Source organism: Tupaia chinensis, unplaced genomic scaffold (assembly GCF_000334495.1).
Source record: "Tupaia chinensis unplaced genomic scaffold, TupChi_1.0 Scaffold142846_1, whole genome shotgun sequence".
Taxonomy (NCBI): domain Eukaryota; kingdom Metazoa; phylum Chordata; class Mammalia; order Scandentia; family Tupaiidae; genus Tupaia; species Tupaia belangeri.
In genome coordinates this window covers 2,255,960-2,272,249 of record NW_006202691.1, presented here as the reverse complement: position 1 = coordinate 2,272,249, position 16,290 = coordinate 2,255,960, and the positions used below count along the sequence as shown (strand labels likewise).

Sequence of the window (16,290 nt, the reverse complement as noted above, 5' to 3'; positions counted from 1 at the left end):
GACGGGGAAAGCAAAGCACCGGCTCTGACTTGACGAGGCTTGTCAGACGCTGAAGTGACTACGTGATTCCAGAAGCTGAAATCATGACATACATTTATATACAGGTACAGATCCCACCTTTTTAACTATATTCTTTAAACTGCATGGATTTGTTGAAGACTCAACTTAAAAATCAAAAACAGACAATAAAAACCTAAGACAGAGCAAAAACTACGTTGGAAATTGTATAGAAATTTGAGAACACTCGAAAATGCAGGCTGAAGTCAAGCTTTCGATGAAACCCCACATTTCTATAAGGTTTTATAAAAATAAATTGTGTTCATTTTAAGTAACTGTGGTGCTGTCAAAATTTCAAATTCAGAATTGACTTCCCTTTGGAAGATGTTACTATTAAAGTGCTTGATAAGTAGGGGAACTTGATATTCCACATTTAGATGAATTTGTTATGCGAAAGCTTTTAGTCTGCTAGGACCATTTGATTCTGTTCCCTGATTCTGCCACTAAGAGAGACCCACGCAAGTCATTCTGTCTATATTCTTTACTCCTGCAACTAACGCTAACAACATAGCTGCCCATTCCCATCCCCAAAACCTCCAGAAACAATCCACAACCTCCCTCTGGCCAGATTTTTCTGTGGCTCTACCCTTCCCTCCAAGATACGGTAGGAAAATACATAAAGTTTGAAATTTTCTTAGAAAAGAATTTCACCTATAAAGAAATTCTATTTTAATTTACAACAATTAAATATTTCTTCTAAAATGTTTCTTTCTCTTTTTAAATTTTACTTCTTTCCTCCATGAGAGAGACACACAGAGAGAAAGAGACAGGCAACCCAACAGGGTCTTTACGCTGCAATCTACCTCTAGGCTAAGATGGGCCAGATCACAAGCACACACATCTGCATATCTGGAGTGCACAGGGAGGTTCTGGGATGGGAATCCAGAACCCTTCCATGTGCATCTCAGCTGCACTGTTGCTGCACCACTGCCTGGCCTCTAAACTGATTTTTTAAAACTACATTTAAAAAATACATTGAATTTTAAAAGCCTCATCTCTTTTCACTCTCAAAGTAACTGTGGAAGTATTACTAAAAGGTCACATAAAACTCATTGAAAAAGCAACTGTTGCAAATAAAGTATTTATGTAATACTTAAACCCACATTTATGGGGCTGGATAGTGATGCAATGGTAGAATGGGATGCTCTGTGAGGTTAACCCACATGGGAAGGTTCCAGGTTCTAATCCAGAGACCTCCCTGAGAATGCCTAGCATGAATGTGCCCATTCTTGAGTCTGTCTGAGGCTGGGGTGGGGGGTGGGAGGTAGAACTCAGCATTAAGACCCTATTGGAGATGCTGACTCTCTGTCTCTGTCTCTGTCATGGAAGAAATAAATGAATAAACCTAAAACCATAAAAAGAAAACAAAAGCTCAACATTTAGATACTGTAAGAACTTGTCACATAAATAATACAACACTTTATTCAAATATTAGAATGATGAACCAACCTTAAAGCCATAAACCCAAGTGATCTATTTAAATAATAACTAGTAGTACATATATCTTGGGAAAGCAGAGGAAAAGGCACTAACAAATATAGTTTTTCTCATGTCACAGAAATTTTTTTTCAAAACAATAAACTAAAATCTAACTGTAAGTATCTGACTTTAGGGATTCCAAATCTCTCTTCTGGAAAAGAAGCATAAGTAACAAAAACAGATGAACTTTTAAAAATTAAAGAGAGGTTTGGTGAGCTAGACCATACAAGAATAAAGGCAAATTCTTCATAGATCTTGAACGGCAGATATACTTTTATAGTATCAGAAAGAAAGGTGGAATGTCTAAATTTTTCAATAATTCTTTAAGTGTTCAAGTAAGACATGAAAGGCTGTTATATAATTAGTTAAGAATTCGTTAACTTTCTTCCAAGGGAGTGAGACTTCATTAATGGAGTTTTAGAAAAAGTAAAAAAGGAAAAGAAAAAAACGAAACCCTGATCTGTCATCAGTAACACACTTGGACCAAGGAAAAGAACATCTTTCTTCTGCAACAGGCATTCTATGTCAGCTAACGCATGGGAACGTTAATACTGTGCTCCTACACAGACAATCTTTCCCTGCAGCATCTGTTGCTAATTGAAAGGGACTAAAATTGCAAAATCCTAGTCAATTTCTCTCCCAGCTCTTGCTGGGTATAAAGATTTTCTATGCAGGGGCTGAGCATTAGTCTTCCACTACAGCTGATAACTAAAGAGCAAAGAGAAAGAAACACAGAAGAAGGCATTTTTCTGTATCTAACAATATATGGGACTAAACTGTGGGAAGAGGGACAGCTAAGCAAGTCTTTTGTCAGCTCAGAAAATTACCATTCTACAAATACAACTACTACCTACAAAGGTCTATGGACATCCTAGTTAACCAGTTGTATATGTCTTCTGTTTGGGTAGTCTCATTTTTACATTAATCTTTGAAAAGAACTGTCAATATTATACCAATGATGTCTTATTTCTGAGTTGTAGGGATTTCAGAAATGCTTGTTGAATATACATATACATTTTTTTATCTTGTAGCACTATCAATTCAAACCATTTGAAGCACCTACAAAGGCCCCATCGCTTGTTTCCTTTAAGTCCCATTGAGCACACGGATCTACATCAAGTCCTCTGTCCTTTCACATGTGGTCGACTAGAAGGTTTAAAACCTTATCTAAAGCCTATTCAGCTGGAGGATGAAACAAAGATTTGAAGGTGAGAATGGAGGTCAGCCAGTTGATGACCAAAGTATTTTCAGACAAGAGATGATGGTGGCTTAAACTGGACCCGTCCTAGTGCCCCCTCTGCAGAGCACAATGGTCACCTCTCCCCACAGTGTGCTCTGGCATGGGTGGTATGTGCCACATCAAGAAAAAAAAAAAAAAAAAAAAAAAGCTGTATAACCCTGGGAGCAAGCAAGAAGACAGGATTGAGAGAAAACGCAAAGTATCCTCTGTCTCTCTCAAATGAAAGAGTTTTGGCACCTAATTACATGAAATGTGCTAAACATTTATAAGCTGGTTATAATATCTGGCTAGTGGGCTGATGAGATCATTAGCATTGGTTAGAAGTTTCTTTTTTTTTTTAGAGAGAGAAACAGAAAACAAGAATGAGTTTTAAGTCACCAGGTCCAGGACTTGAACTGTGGTCAACTATGTGGAAGTCCAGTGATGTAACCATTATGTCATCTGCTGGTCCCATGAATATCTTTTAAATGTAATCAAGAGCAAATTCATTTAAGTGCACTATAGAACCTCTACACTACCTAGCTTTCCAGCTTTTCTCTATTTTAGATATAGAAACAATTTTTTAGTTTCCACAATCAACAAGACAGAGTTTCTACAAACAATAAGGCAAAAATGCTACAAAGGAAAGGAAAACTAAAAGCCGTATCAACTACGATAGTAAAATTTTATTTTAATTCCATGTTTCAATTGTTCCTCTAATATCTGTAAACCACACTATCAACGTTTGACAGTTTAGAGTTTAAAAAGTCAAAGTTTGCAAGACTCATATTTGAAATGAGGTAATTTGGGGGAATCAAAACATGGTGTGGTGGTTAAGGCATTGGACTCCTACATGGTCAACTGCAGTATGAGTCCTAGACTCAGTGGCATGAAATATGGTGGCCACATGTGCATGTATGCCAAAAATTCCGAGAGCAGACTGAAGGAGGAGGGACTGCGGCATGGCCATCCCCCTGGGAGGGTGATTTCTCACTATCTCTCTCTCTCTCTGTATCTGTCTGTCTCTCTCTCTGGCAAATGTATAAGCCCTATGGCAAAAATCTTAAAAAAAAAATAGATAATTTGGACAAAAGAAACTTACTTGCCTACGGTCTCAGAACATCACTGTGGAAAAGGATCTTAACTACCAGGATAACAGACTAACTTGAGCCTAGAATTTTCATTTCCTAGCCTATCCTTTCAAATGGGCATTTTGCTCCTTTTTTTTAAATACTATTTCAGAAAATGTTGGCTCTGCAGTTATCCATTCTATATTCAATAAAGTCCCCCAACATTGTATTCAGTTGCTTATTCAAATGCCATATTGTCCAGCAGGGTATATGAACTGTTTAAGTTCCCAAAACCACATTGCTCTAATTAGCCCATTATTCTGACGAGACCAATGGCAGAGGCTAGCACTTTCCAGAAGGAGAAGTATGGAGAGTAGTCTTAGCTCCTCGCCATTCCTGGCCTTGCTTCCAGCTCCCACTTCATTATTTTTTTTTTTTTTTGAGAGGTTTTTGCTATAGGGCACATGCGCTCGCCAGACAGACAGAGAGAGACACAGAGACAGAAAGCGAGAAATCACCCCCCAGAGGGGATGGTCACGCCGCAATCCCTTCTCCTCCATTCTCCTCTCGGGATCTTGGGCTCGCATGCACACGCGCCCAGCATGAGTTCTAAGCCACCGGGTCTGGGACACGAACCGCGGTCGACTACGTGGGAATCCAGCGACATAGCCATTACCCTAACTGCTGGTTCCCCCACTTCATTATTAATTAGCTGGTTTTCAGGTAACTCAATTACCTGACCCCTCCCCCCCGGGTCTGTTGGATTATGGGGAACTGGACCTAGGTATGGACACACTCAGCTAGTTCAGGCCAGCCCTGGCAAAAGACCTCATTCCTTTTTCTCCCATTGCCCAGCTCTGAATTTCTTTGTCGTGGTGACCTGGCAACCACATTCTGAGCTTTCCTGTAATTATCTGCACAACTTTGGTCAAATTTGATTTCACTTGATTCAGCATACCAGAGCCAGAACTACTTGTTCAAGGGACTCTATAGGTATTATTACTATACTGTTTTCTTGTGAGATGAAATAAATGGGTAACTACCACATGACTTCTGGTTGACTGACTACAATTATAATTCTGAGCTCTATACCATCTTACTCTCTCACCCTGCATTTCTAATAGGAAAAAACCAACAGCATGCTCCATTTTCCACTGATCATATCACAACAACTCCAGTCCGAATAGCCAGTGGGTGTCACAGTGTTACCCAACCAAAGCCATTAAAACTGACTGATGAGGAAAAGGCTAACTGAAAATTGTGAGAATGACAGACACAGCTCTCCCCCTCTACCTCCACTTCCCTCTCTCTCAGTCACTCTGTGCTACGTGTTAGGCAGACAGAGAGCAACATGCTATTAAAGGAGTTTCAGGGATCCTTATCAACATTAATTTTTAAAAACCTTCACATGTGCAAACCTTTATCTGTGAAGAATTGCAAGCCCTGTTACTTCATGGAGATTCAAACTGACAAGCTTTTATAGGCTATAGAAACTGATTATTTGATCAGAGTAGCTAGCCAATTGTTTCAGACTCAGCATTACATCTTCTTTATTAAATACAAGAGGCAAAAGATAGCTTTTTTAAAATTATAATGCAGTGGGGAGGCCAATTAACTGAATAGTTGCCAAAAATCAACTTAGAGGTGAGAAATATGAAGTATTACACTGTAGTTATTACTTACAACTACAGTGTCTAGTCTCATGTTTCTCTTCTGAAAAAGAAATTTGCCTGAGATAATAAAGAAAATAGTTTGGAGTAAATAAAAGATTAAAATGAACTAACTTTTAATAATCTAAAGCTTGACATAAACCCCCTTATCCCTCCCCATCAGGTAGTATCATGAAATTTACAGATGCTGTGTGTCTCATCTCTCTGGGTAAGAACATGATCTGTTCACTCATCCTTACAAATTCTCTAGCTCTAACAGCTGAAGAATTTCTCTTGAGATGCTAAACAACAGAGACTAAACTCTGCTATTATTCTGCCTCCTTCTCACCACTAGAGACAAAAAACATTCTGGCCTGTTTTGAGATGTATGTTTCACAAGGGGCCTGTTTTGATAAAGACTGGTCTTAACCAAGATATGAAGATGAGTGGCCCACAGTTAGAGTTCCATGCAGTACACATCCTATCAGATTCCAGGGTTCCAGGCCCTCAGAGCTCCACCCCACCCCCGCCTTTTTTTTTTTTTAATTTTTTGCCAGAGGTGCCCTCAACAGAGACAGAGGGACAGAGAAAAAGGGAAGCGAGAAGGAGAGAGCATCCCCCCGACCCATGGGGCTTTGTCACATCGCAATCCCCTCTCCTATATTTCTCCATCTTCTTAGAAGTCTGGACACACATGCATTAGCAAGTTTTTCAAGGCCCCAGCCAGGGACGGGATTCAAACCTCAAGGCTAGCCATGTGGGACCCAGCTCCCTTAACCACTAGGCCACAAGGTGGCCCCTTCAATTTCTCCTTAGGCAACTCTTTAATCTTTCTATCAGAGGGCCTTGCCCGGAGTAGGTAAGGCTTGTGTTGACTTACACCTAAACCCTTTTAGCTTAGGCTCTATATTCATGCCACAACTTCAATATAGAGAAGTGAAGTGCATCAGGAAATATTCGTCAGCGTTAGGTGTCCACTCTTCTATGGCAACTTGAAATTTATCGGTTCTCCTGAAGAAGCAGATTTCATTTTTATGACAATAAAAACTAAAGGCAAAGGAATTAAACATACTTGCAGATTACCCAAGGAAAATATCAAAACATCTACTATGTACAAGAGAGTTACTGATAAAGTTATGCTTAGTGATAAATCAAAGAGTTGCTACTTGAAACATAATATTTAAATATTAACCAAAATATCTTACTCTTTTTAAATTATGTCCACAGTTCTCTTTTGCCTTTTTTCCTCTAGATTACACCAGAGCTATATAGTCATATTTCCTGGCTATGTCACTATTATTTCAAAACACACATCTATATTTGACGTCTTTGTCAACTTCATGTTCCTAAAATTAGAGATTCCTCATGTTCATGAAATTACTCAGGACCTATATATTCTCATACCTAAATAATTATTTCATTAAACAACTTTGGTTGTTGAGAATCTTGGCATTTAACTTTCACCACATTCAAATACTGTCCTGACTTCTTTCCTCTAAAAAGTCTTCTACACATCCCTCATTTCCATAGTATATGATTTATGCAAAAACTCTATACATGAGCAAAATATGTGGTCAGACATTCCTTCAGATTAAATCATCCTTTTAAGTATACTAATGTTAGCTGATAAATCAATATTTATCGAGGGGGGGGATTGTGCTTTAATAAGGTGAACTGGATTTTGACTACATTTTGTGGAAGAAGCATGTCAGATGATCTGACATGTGTGATTCTTATCTATACTCAACCTATCTATTTTACTACTGTTAAATTGAGGCCTAGAAAGTCTTAAATAATTTGCCCAAAGTCATACAATGAATTAATGTCTGAGCTAGGATAGATATCCAGGTTTGGTAATTCTCAATTCCATCTAAATATTCAAAATCTTAAACTTCTGATGGGTTCAAGATCATTTAAACGATCCATGGTCTAAGTCCTAGTTCTAATTATCAAATACGTAACTATCACACAGAGTGCCATGCTTAAAAAGAAACAAATCGAGTGGAAAGCATGTTTATGGAGAAAGGCAGGGAAGACTACTCCTCAAAAAATATATTCATGAATTATTTGATAAAGTCAAGCTAGAAGAGCAAAGGATGGTAGTAAATAAATGTCATGCTCTAAAACTGATTTTTGCAGATACTTTTCAGCATGATTTTTCTATGTTTCACTTTTCGCCGTCAGCTGTGAGCTGTTTTCAAGTGTGAAATCGCCTAAGAGAGAAAGCAAAGCTGTCATTTGACATCTGGGAGCGTGGAGATTGGGCTGCAGCGAAAAGCATTTTGGACTTCTTCAATTTACACATATATTCACCTATAAATTCTCACGTTGACAAGTATTCAATGAGAAATATCAATGTAAATTTCAAGCATTTGAAATTAAAGGCCTCATAATAGGGCAGAAAATAAAAGCGAAGGACACACACTGATAAGGTACCATATCGACTCAAGACTGGAATGAGAAATTTTAAGTTATGATATTAGCATAATAACGAACACCTACATAATTTTATTCGCTTGTCTCAGACTGTATACTAAACTTTCAAATACAGTCTTCTGTATCTTACGTACTTAATCGTATGGGTTCTATTTTCTAACTACTTTTTTATGATGAGAGTCAAGACTGTTAAGAAAAAAGCACTGATCAGAAAAGAAAAAAATACTTTTTTGACATTTTTATTTTTCCTTTCCTACACTGCTGTACAAAATGTATTCTCTATTTAATCAATTTAATAAAGTTTATTCTTTATTTTGATAACATAAAAGCTGAAAGGATAAAGCACATTAAGTCCTTTGGCTAAAGCCTTTGTGCGTGTGTGTCTGTGTACAAACAGAAATGAGACCAGAGTAACTACAAGGAAGTCTCCTGGAGAATAACCAATTTACCCCTGTTTTTATTCTCTAATCTACAAGGAAAAACAGAAGAACCTGTCTAAAAGGCTCCTAATAAAGCAACCAACAGTCTCCTAATAGGGAAATTAGACAGTGCTATACTTACTCTGTGATGCCCTACAACTATTCCTACTTTGTGGGCTATTTATTTGCTTTTTCTCTTCCTGAACTCCTTCTGTGTTTCTGTGGCATGAAAGGAACCCATTGACAATGAATGATGTTTATTTAAAATAAAACCTTTCTAGAGAGTCATCCTAGATAATCTGAGGATACAGACTGAACCTAAAAGGCATGGCTTCTACGTGGAAAGCAGGGCTGAGTCTGCTCCGTGAATTCATATTCTCCAGCCCCTCTTGATGGGCTTGCAGCTGCAGCCATTTATGCGCGGGCTTTTTCACAGATGTAGACAGAGAAAGCTCCATGGTGTTTGTCTTTTTGTTGCTGGATTTGTATTCTTTAATATAAAAAAAGTGGCAACTTTGTAAAAAGTTCTCAGTTTTGTTAGAGCAACTTGTGAATATCCTTGGTAGTATGCATTGTTGAGAAGTCCATGACTTTTTTAAATCTAAGATGGCAAAGTTGGCAGAAACTATACTTAAATAACAGAAGGTGATCATTTGCATTTCAAAATTTATCTATCTTGCTTTTTCCCCTCAATTAGACCAAAACATGTTGATTCACAGGTTTCTGTGTGTGTGTTTTTTCTTTTTCAAACTTATTTATAGAGCAGAATAATGGCCCCCCTGCCAGTTTGGCATTTGCTCAAGTTTCTGTCCATGTAAATCGAATCTGTTACTGGAAATTTTTCTCAAAATATAAAGGCACATCATCCACAAGATAAAAAGATACATCGCTGGTATTATAAAGTACAGGGCAGGTGGATAATGTTTTTAGGACAAATAAGTGATAAGAGTCCCAGGAGGGAGGAGGGTAGGGGTAGAGGTTGCATGCTGTTTAAACAGACGTGAATCGTTCTTATCGCAATCTTGTGACAACTTTACTTTCTAACCAAACATCAGCTGCTTAGCACACTTTACAGTTACTTGAACAATAATACTAAGGTTAGAATTGGGAAGGGGGAAGAGAAGTAATTCAATCCTTAGTGTTTCCAAAAGTAGATCAAAAATAGCTGAATACTTTATGTCCTCATGTACTTACTGACTTGTGACTTTCACAACATTAAAATATTAACATACTGTCATATTGTCATTGCTCTCATCCTTGAGAAGAAGGGGAAAAGCTTACTTGGAGTGCTACTGATAACAGTACTGATATCTAGTTCTGAGATAAACAGCAATTTACAAATTTTTGTTCCAATTCACCTTGTATTATTAGCACAAAGACTGAAGTGAGTTCTGTATCACTGTAAGTTTTAAGATCATCTAAACTAAAACATTAGCATTACTTTTCTGTTAAGGCCATTGATTCTGTTTTACCTTATTACTAAATTTAATATGCCCAAAGATTGAAGTAACTTTCACATTGTTCAATGAATGCCGTAATTCTGTAACACTTTTGCAATTCACGAAGCTTGAAAGTACAATTCTTTTATGCAAATAATTACAACAAAGCCCCTCTTCAGACACTAGTGAAGGACAACCTCGAAGAGGACAGCAAAAATCCATTAATGGTAGACTGCCACCTGCTGGTAAACTATGGGAATTGTAATTTCTAAGAAAAGGCTTAAAAATTAGAACTTGGAAACTTATCTGTATTAAGTGCAATATTTGAGTACATTAATCTGAAAGTATGTACCTGTTGATTAATGTAATATGATTTGTTCCACATATATTAAAGCTCTCAGGATGCCAAGATGCTATGGATATTAAAGTAAGCATGAGTGCAAAAGAAAAATAATCTGCTAGAATGCCAAAGCACGAGCTTACAGAGAGTTTTCAGTAACAAAGGAACAATAGGAGCCAGCAGGTGGCATGGTGGTTAGGTGCTGGACACCCACATGGCCAACCACGGTTGAGTCGTGAACCCAGCGGCTTGAAATACACCAGGCATGTGTGCATGCATGCCCAAAATCCTGAGAAGAGAATAGAGGAAAAGGAATTGCAGCATGGTTATCCTCCTGGGGGAGGTGATTTCTCACTTTCTCTCTCTGTGTCTCTCCCACAAGCACACACTCCCTATAACAAAAAAGCTCTCTCTCTAAAAAAGAAAAGAAAAGAAAAGGACAATACAATAAAAATAGGAAATAGGGACCAGCAGTTAGCATAATGGCTATGTCACTGGACTCCCATGTAGTCGACCGCGGTTCACATCCCAGACTCGGTGGCTTAAAACTCACGCTGGGCACATGTGCTTGTGTGCCCAAGATCCCTAGAGGAGAATGGAGGAGAAGGGATTGTGGTGTGGCCATCCCCTCTTGGGGGGGTGGGGGGATTTCTCGCTTTCTATCTCTCTGTCTGTCTGTCTGGCGAGGGCAAATGCCATATAGCAAAAACCTCTCAAAAAAAAAAAAAAAAAAAAAAAAAAAAAAAAAAAAACCAAAGGAAATAGTTATAAACCCTAAGCAACATCCCATAAATGTTTGGTTTTGTTGTACATTTTACACTGTACTTCACTTCAAAATGTAAGAGGCTTCATCCAAAATAACTCTACAATTTAATTTTAATCCTAAAAATCTCCAAATTCATTATAATTAACATATTTATATATGTTGGTAACTAAAATATTATTTGCTATCAAATTAGAAAGAGAGGGAAGAAATTTATTTTAAAAACCATGTAACTATAATAAAGTGATCTCACTATGAAATTTTTTTGTTATCTCATTAAATCCAGAAGTAGTTTCAAAAAATAGCATCGCATTACCTATTTGAGAAAAAAACAAAAGAATGCAAACATACTCTATTGTCTATAGGAGGAAATAGATAAAACTGAATTGGAGGAGAAGAATAAGGGAAAAAAAGAATAGAATAGTAAGAAGAAAATCTAAATAATTGTGTTCAGGAAAGTTCCAGGGCATTTGCAATCCCCCCCCAGAAGTAATTTTTAACAATGAAGGTTATAATTAAAAAATAATATAGATCTTTCAATACTAAGTATAATCATTTCCCCATTATGTCAGGAAACAAGGTTAGCATCAATGCACTGCTTAGTTAGTAAGCATTAAACACTATACTGACCAACAACTAAACGGATCATGCCAACATAATCAGCAAGAAACTCTTTTGAAGACCAGCAGGGTAACACGTGAGGCAACTAATTGCCAGGCAAAAAGTGATCTAACTTTGAGTTCCAATGATGACACTAGTGGCATGGGAAACTAACTCAAGTCTAAGACATGGTTAAGCTACCTGTAATTGTCATTAAAGAATCTAACAGCCACAGAAATAAATCTTGAATTAAAAATATTTATAGGGGACCAGCAGGTGGCATGGTGGTTAAGGCGCTGGACATTCCCATATAGCCGATCACAGTTCGAGTCCCAAACCTGGCAGCTTGCTTTCTCACTTTCTCTCTCTCTCTGTGTCTTTCTCTGGTCAAATTAAATAACATAAAATCAATAATTTTATATACACACACACACACACAATACAGCAAGGACAAGAGAAGAGAAACCTATTATGCCAAGTATTTGACTAAGTAGGTTATTTTAAAACAAGAAAAACATGTTTCCTAAATTTTCTCAAATACAGAAAGAACTCTCAAAAATTTCTCCTAAACTTTGGCCAGTTGCCTTGACACTGAAATCACATTTCATTTTTTAAAAATCTGTATTTAACCCATTTTTTTCTTGAGGTTTTTGCTTTAGGGCCTGTGCACTCACCAGAGAGAGGCAGAGAGAGAATGATAAAGAGGGAAAGTGAGAAATCACCCTCCAGAGGAGATGGCATACTCTAATCCCTTCACCTTCCCTCCTCTCAGGACTTGGGCATGCACACACAGCCAGGTGTGGTTTTCAAGCTGCCAAATCTGGGATTCAAACAGTGGAGTCAGCTATGTGGGATCCAGCACCTTAACCACCATGCCATCTGCTGGCCACTACCTTCTAGATTTTTTTTTTTTTTGGTAAGTTTTTGCCATAGAGTGTGCTTGTTGGAGAAAGTCAGTAAGAAGGAAAATGAAAAATCACCCCCCAAGGCAGACAGCCACACTGCAATCCCTTCTGCTCTATTCTCTTGGGATTTGGGGTACACATACACACATGCTTGGCGTGAGTTTCAGGCCTCTAGATCTGGGACTCAAACCCAGTCGTCCAATGCCTCAACCACCACGCCACCCACCTGGCTCCACCTTCTGTATCTTAATAAAAACCATCCATTTAAAGAGACCCAGGACATTTAGAGGTTTTTTTAAAACACTTAGTTAAGACATATTTAAGAGTTCATTGCCAGTTCTAAGAAAAGTATAAACTCATTTAACAATAGTGAGTACACACACACACACACACACACACACACTAACACCTCCAGGTATAAATGGCTTTAGCCCCAAATTTCTCTTTTGAGGGATTAAAAAGATAACCAAATCAAACACAGATGTGAACCGCTAGTGAAAAATACGACTTGTATAAAGAAATGAGAGATGCTGATCCACTTTTTCAAGTGCAACATTTTAGGAGATTGCTCTAACCTGGGGCACAGTACATTCTCTCTATGGCATCGCTGTCACAGGAATCTTCAACCTCACTCCACCTGCTAAAATACGTTAGCTGAATGTGTCCTAAAAACAAAACGACAGGAGAAATCAAAACATTTTTCTCTTCCATTTTCTGCAGAAGTGAACTGTAATTACTCCTTTTGTAGCTAAAAACAGTATCATTAAGAATAATGGCATCATTAAGTACTAGAAGCTATTACTGGGGGTGAATTTGCTGCACTGATAATGAAGCTCTAGACAGGAAATGAAGATACTAATTACAAGATAAAACGCCTACTCAGTTAATTGGAAGCAACAGCGAATAAAAAGAAATGCATTTGCAAAAGTTCCTGACCTCTATCATTCAATAAGATGTTGTTTGGGTTCAAATCGCGGCACACAATTCCCTCTCTATGTAAAGCATCGAGGGCTACCACCATTTCAGCTGCCCATCTTTGAATGCAGTCCTCTGGGATGTAAAACCTGGAGCTGAGTGCTAATTTTTTATCAAGGTCCTCAAAAATCTGATGTATTTCCTTGTCTCCTTCTAATGCTAACCCGCTTTCTCCCTTAGTCTCAGAGTCCCTCTGGAATAAAGAAGTCAGTTCCTCTTTAGCCAAATCATCAGTCTGATCTGTAAATAGCAATACTTCGTCTGTTTTTAAAGTGTCTGTGTTTGCATTATGTTCATTAGCACCTGAGAGTGGGTTAGAAATATGAAACAAGCTTTCCTCTGTGTTGTCGGCAGTTACTGTCGACTCAACCACTCCAAGTCCTTGGAACTTGGGATCTGAGCTGTGTAACAAAGACATGTCTCCTAAACTGCTATGATCGACAGCTGCTACAAATAACATCCCAAGGTCCTCCTGTGCATAGTGTTTCTCAGTTATACTGTGGGATTGGGGAGCAGAGAGATCTCTCAATTCCTCTGTGCCCTCTTCTTCATGGGCTTGGCGTTGTTGGGTACTAAGCCGGAGGCATAGGACATCGGGGGCTTCCAAAAGTTTACTTTCTCTTATGCCTATATTAGTCTGGGTAAACTTAGAAGGTCCCACAGCTGCAGCTTCTTTTGTTGGCTCCAATTCCCCAGGTAGGTTTACAAGAAGATCAGGCCTTCTTTCATCAGTACCACTGACATCATCAAAAGCAGCATCTTTAAATGAAATAATGGGGACTGAGTCATCTGAGGCCCTGCTAATGGTGTCCTGAGCTTTGAACTCTACCTTGTTTTCACTAAAACCCCTGGAAGTGTCTTCATCTGGAAGAGTAAAGAAAGGTTTCAAAGGTTCTGATTTTAGACTATACAATTTTTCTCCGAAATCAAGTCCCAGGAGTTCACTTGTGCTATCCTTACTATCTATCCTAAAGAATTCCATGGGGCTGTTTTTCGATCTACTCAGGGAATCTGATGTTCTTGGAGAACTAACTGCTTCTGGGTCGTCATCTCTGGGGAAGGATTTCAGCTCCTGGGCTAGGGACGGTGTGCCAGGGCTGCCCCTGTCAGCAGCAAGGGGTGCTGGGAAGGTTTTAACAGCTTTGGTATCAACACCCTCTCTTCACTCTTCATGAAGGGTTCCTCGTTCAAAGACCCTGGGTCAATCTTTTCTTGCCCGTATTCATTACATAATGTTAAATAACTAGTAGTGCACTCTTCCTTTGAACTGGAACCAGAATCTGGCCATTTCGGAGAGCTATCCTGGCCATCATCTTCCTGGTTGCTATCATCTTGAGAACTTGGAGTAAGACTGGTCTTCAAAGGCAAAACTTTCAGCATGCTTCCCCCGTCACTTCCTCTGGATTCAAAGCTGCTGCTGTCCTGAGAGCTAGAAGCTGGCTGTTGCAGATGATCTCTCCTAAGCGTAGGTTTTTTCACCTCTTTGATGTCAAAGCTCTCTTCGGGACTTCTGTTTAAAAATTTACTGATATATGACCAGAGTTTGCCACCTATGAACAAGTATAACCAAAAAGGAAAAAAAATTAAGATTCCTGAATTAATACTTATTTAAGCCATTAGAAAAACAAAAGTATTCAAATAATAAAAATAAAATCAGCAATGCCTATTAATATCAAGTGAGCTGTAAGACAAGCATATTTAAGACAAGCATTTTTGTTATTGCTGACTGGTTTCAAGCATATCTCCTAATATCAATTATTTTTAAAATGACAATAATTTCTTTCTTTGAAGGAAATTTACTCATAACAAATACTCACATAAAATCACAGCTAAAATTCTGCTTTAAAGTATGATTTAGTCTTAGAAACAGCTGACTATATTCTGATATATTTACATAATACTTTCTCAAGCATGGCCCCTTGGTCAAGTGGAATTACATAAATGAGTACTGCTTAAAATAGTATACCACAGGGGCCAGCAGAAGGCATAATGATGACATCACTGGACTCTCACTAAGTTGATTGTGGTTCAAGTCCTGACCCAGCAGCCTAAAACTCACAATGGGCATGTGTGTGTAAATGCCCAAAATCCCAAAAGGAGAATGGAGGAGAAGGGAGGGATTGTGGTCTGGTCAATCTCCCTGGGTGATTTTTCACTTTCTGTCTCTCCAGTGAGCACACATGCCCTATAGCAAAAATCTCTCTTTTTAAAAAAAAAAAGCTGCATACAGCAATGGCGGGGAGGAAATTGACAAATGTTACTCCATTTTGAAAATACCTAGTCCATGACTAGAGGAGAAATTTGGCATCTGGTATAATTATGCTGTTATAAATGACATATTAATATTTTGTCCACTTATGCCCCTCTATACATTTCATATAGTCAATATGACCAAGTAAGTCTACTGAGGAAGATTAATTAGACAATCATTAATGAGGCAAGCTACTATAATTCATATTCTATATCCTAATATGTATTTATAAAACTAAGCTAAACTAAAATAATAAAAATCACTTTCATGTAAATCATAGAAACCAAATAAACATGAAATAATCTAATGTTTTACCAGAAATACTTGAATACAGTTATTATTTCACCATATTTTTCTTTGTTTTATGTTAACCTTTAAAACCTCAACACTGGGGACCAGCAGGTAGCATAGCAGTTACATCGCTGGACTCCCACCTGGCTGACCATGGTTCCAGTCCGAGATCTAGTGGCTTGAAACTCATGCTGTATGTATGTGTGCCCAAGATCGCAGATGGAGGAGAAGGGACTGTCGAATGGCCATCCTCCTGGGGGGTGATTTCTCACTTTCACTCTCACTGTCTATGTCTCTCTCTCTCTGGCAAGTGCATGTGCCCTAAGACAAGAACTCTTTAAAAAACAAACAAACAAAAAACCCGCAACCCTTTTGCTAACTATAGTCTTTACATTTA

The 16,290-nt window shown here is 38.2% G+C and overlaps 1 protein-coding gene across 1 annotated transcript in view; it reads right to left on the bottom strand.

Moving 5' to 3' along the window:
• Positions 1–16,290, bottom strand: part of RPS6KC1 (ribosomal protein S6 kinase C1) — a 180,031-nt gene that overhangs the window by 24,316 nt on the left and 139,425 nt on the right. Inside the window, 3 exon segments of the mRNA XM_006172351.1 lie at positions 12,952–13,041; positions 13,313–14,512; positions 14,515–14,901. Coding sequence (XP_006172413.1) covers positions 12,952–13,041; positions 13,313–14,512; positions 14,515–14,901 — 1,677 coding nt within the window.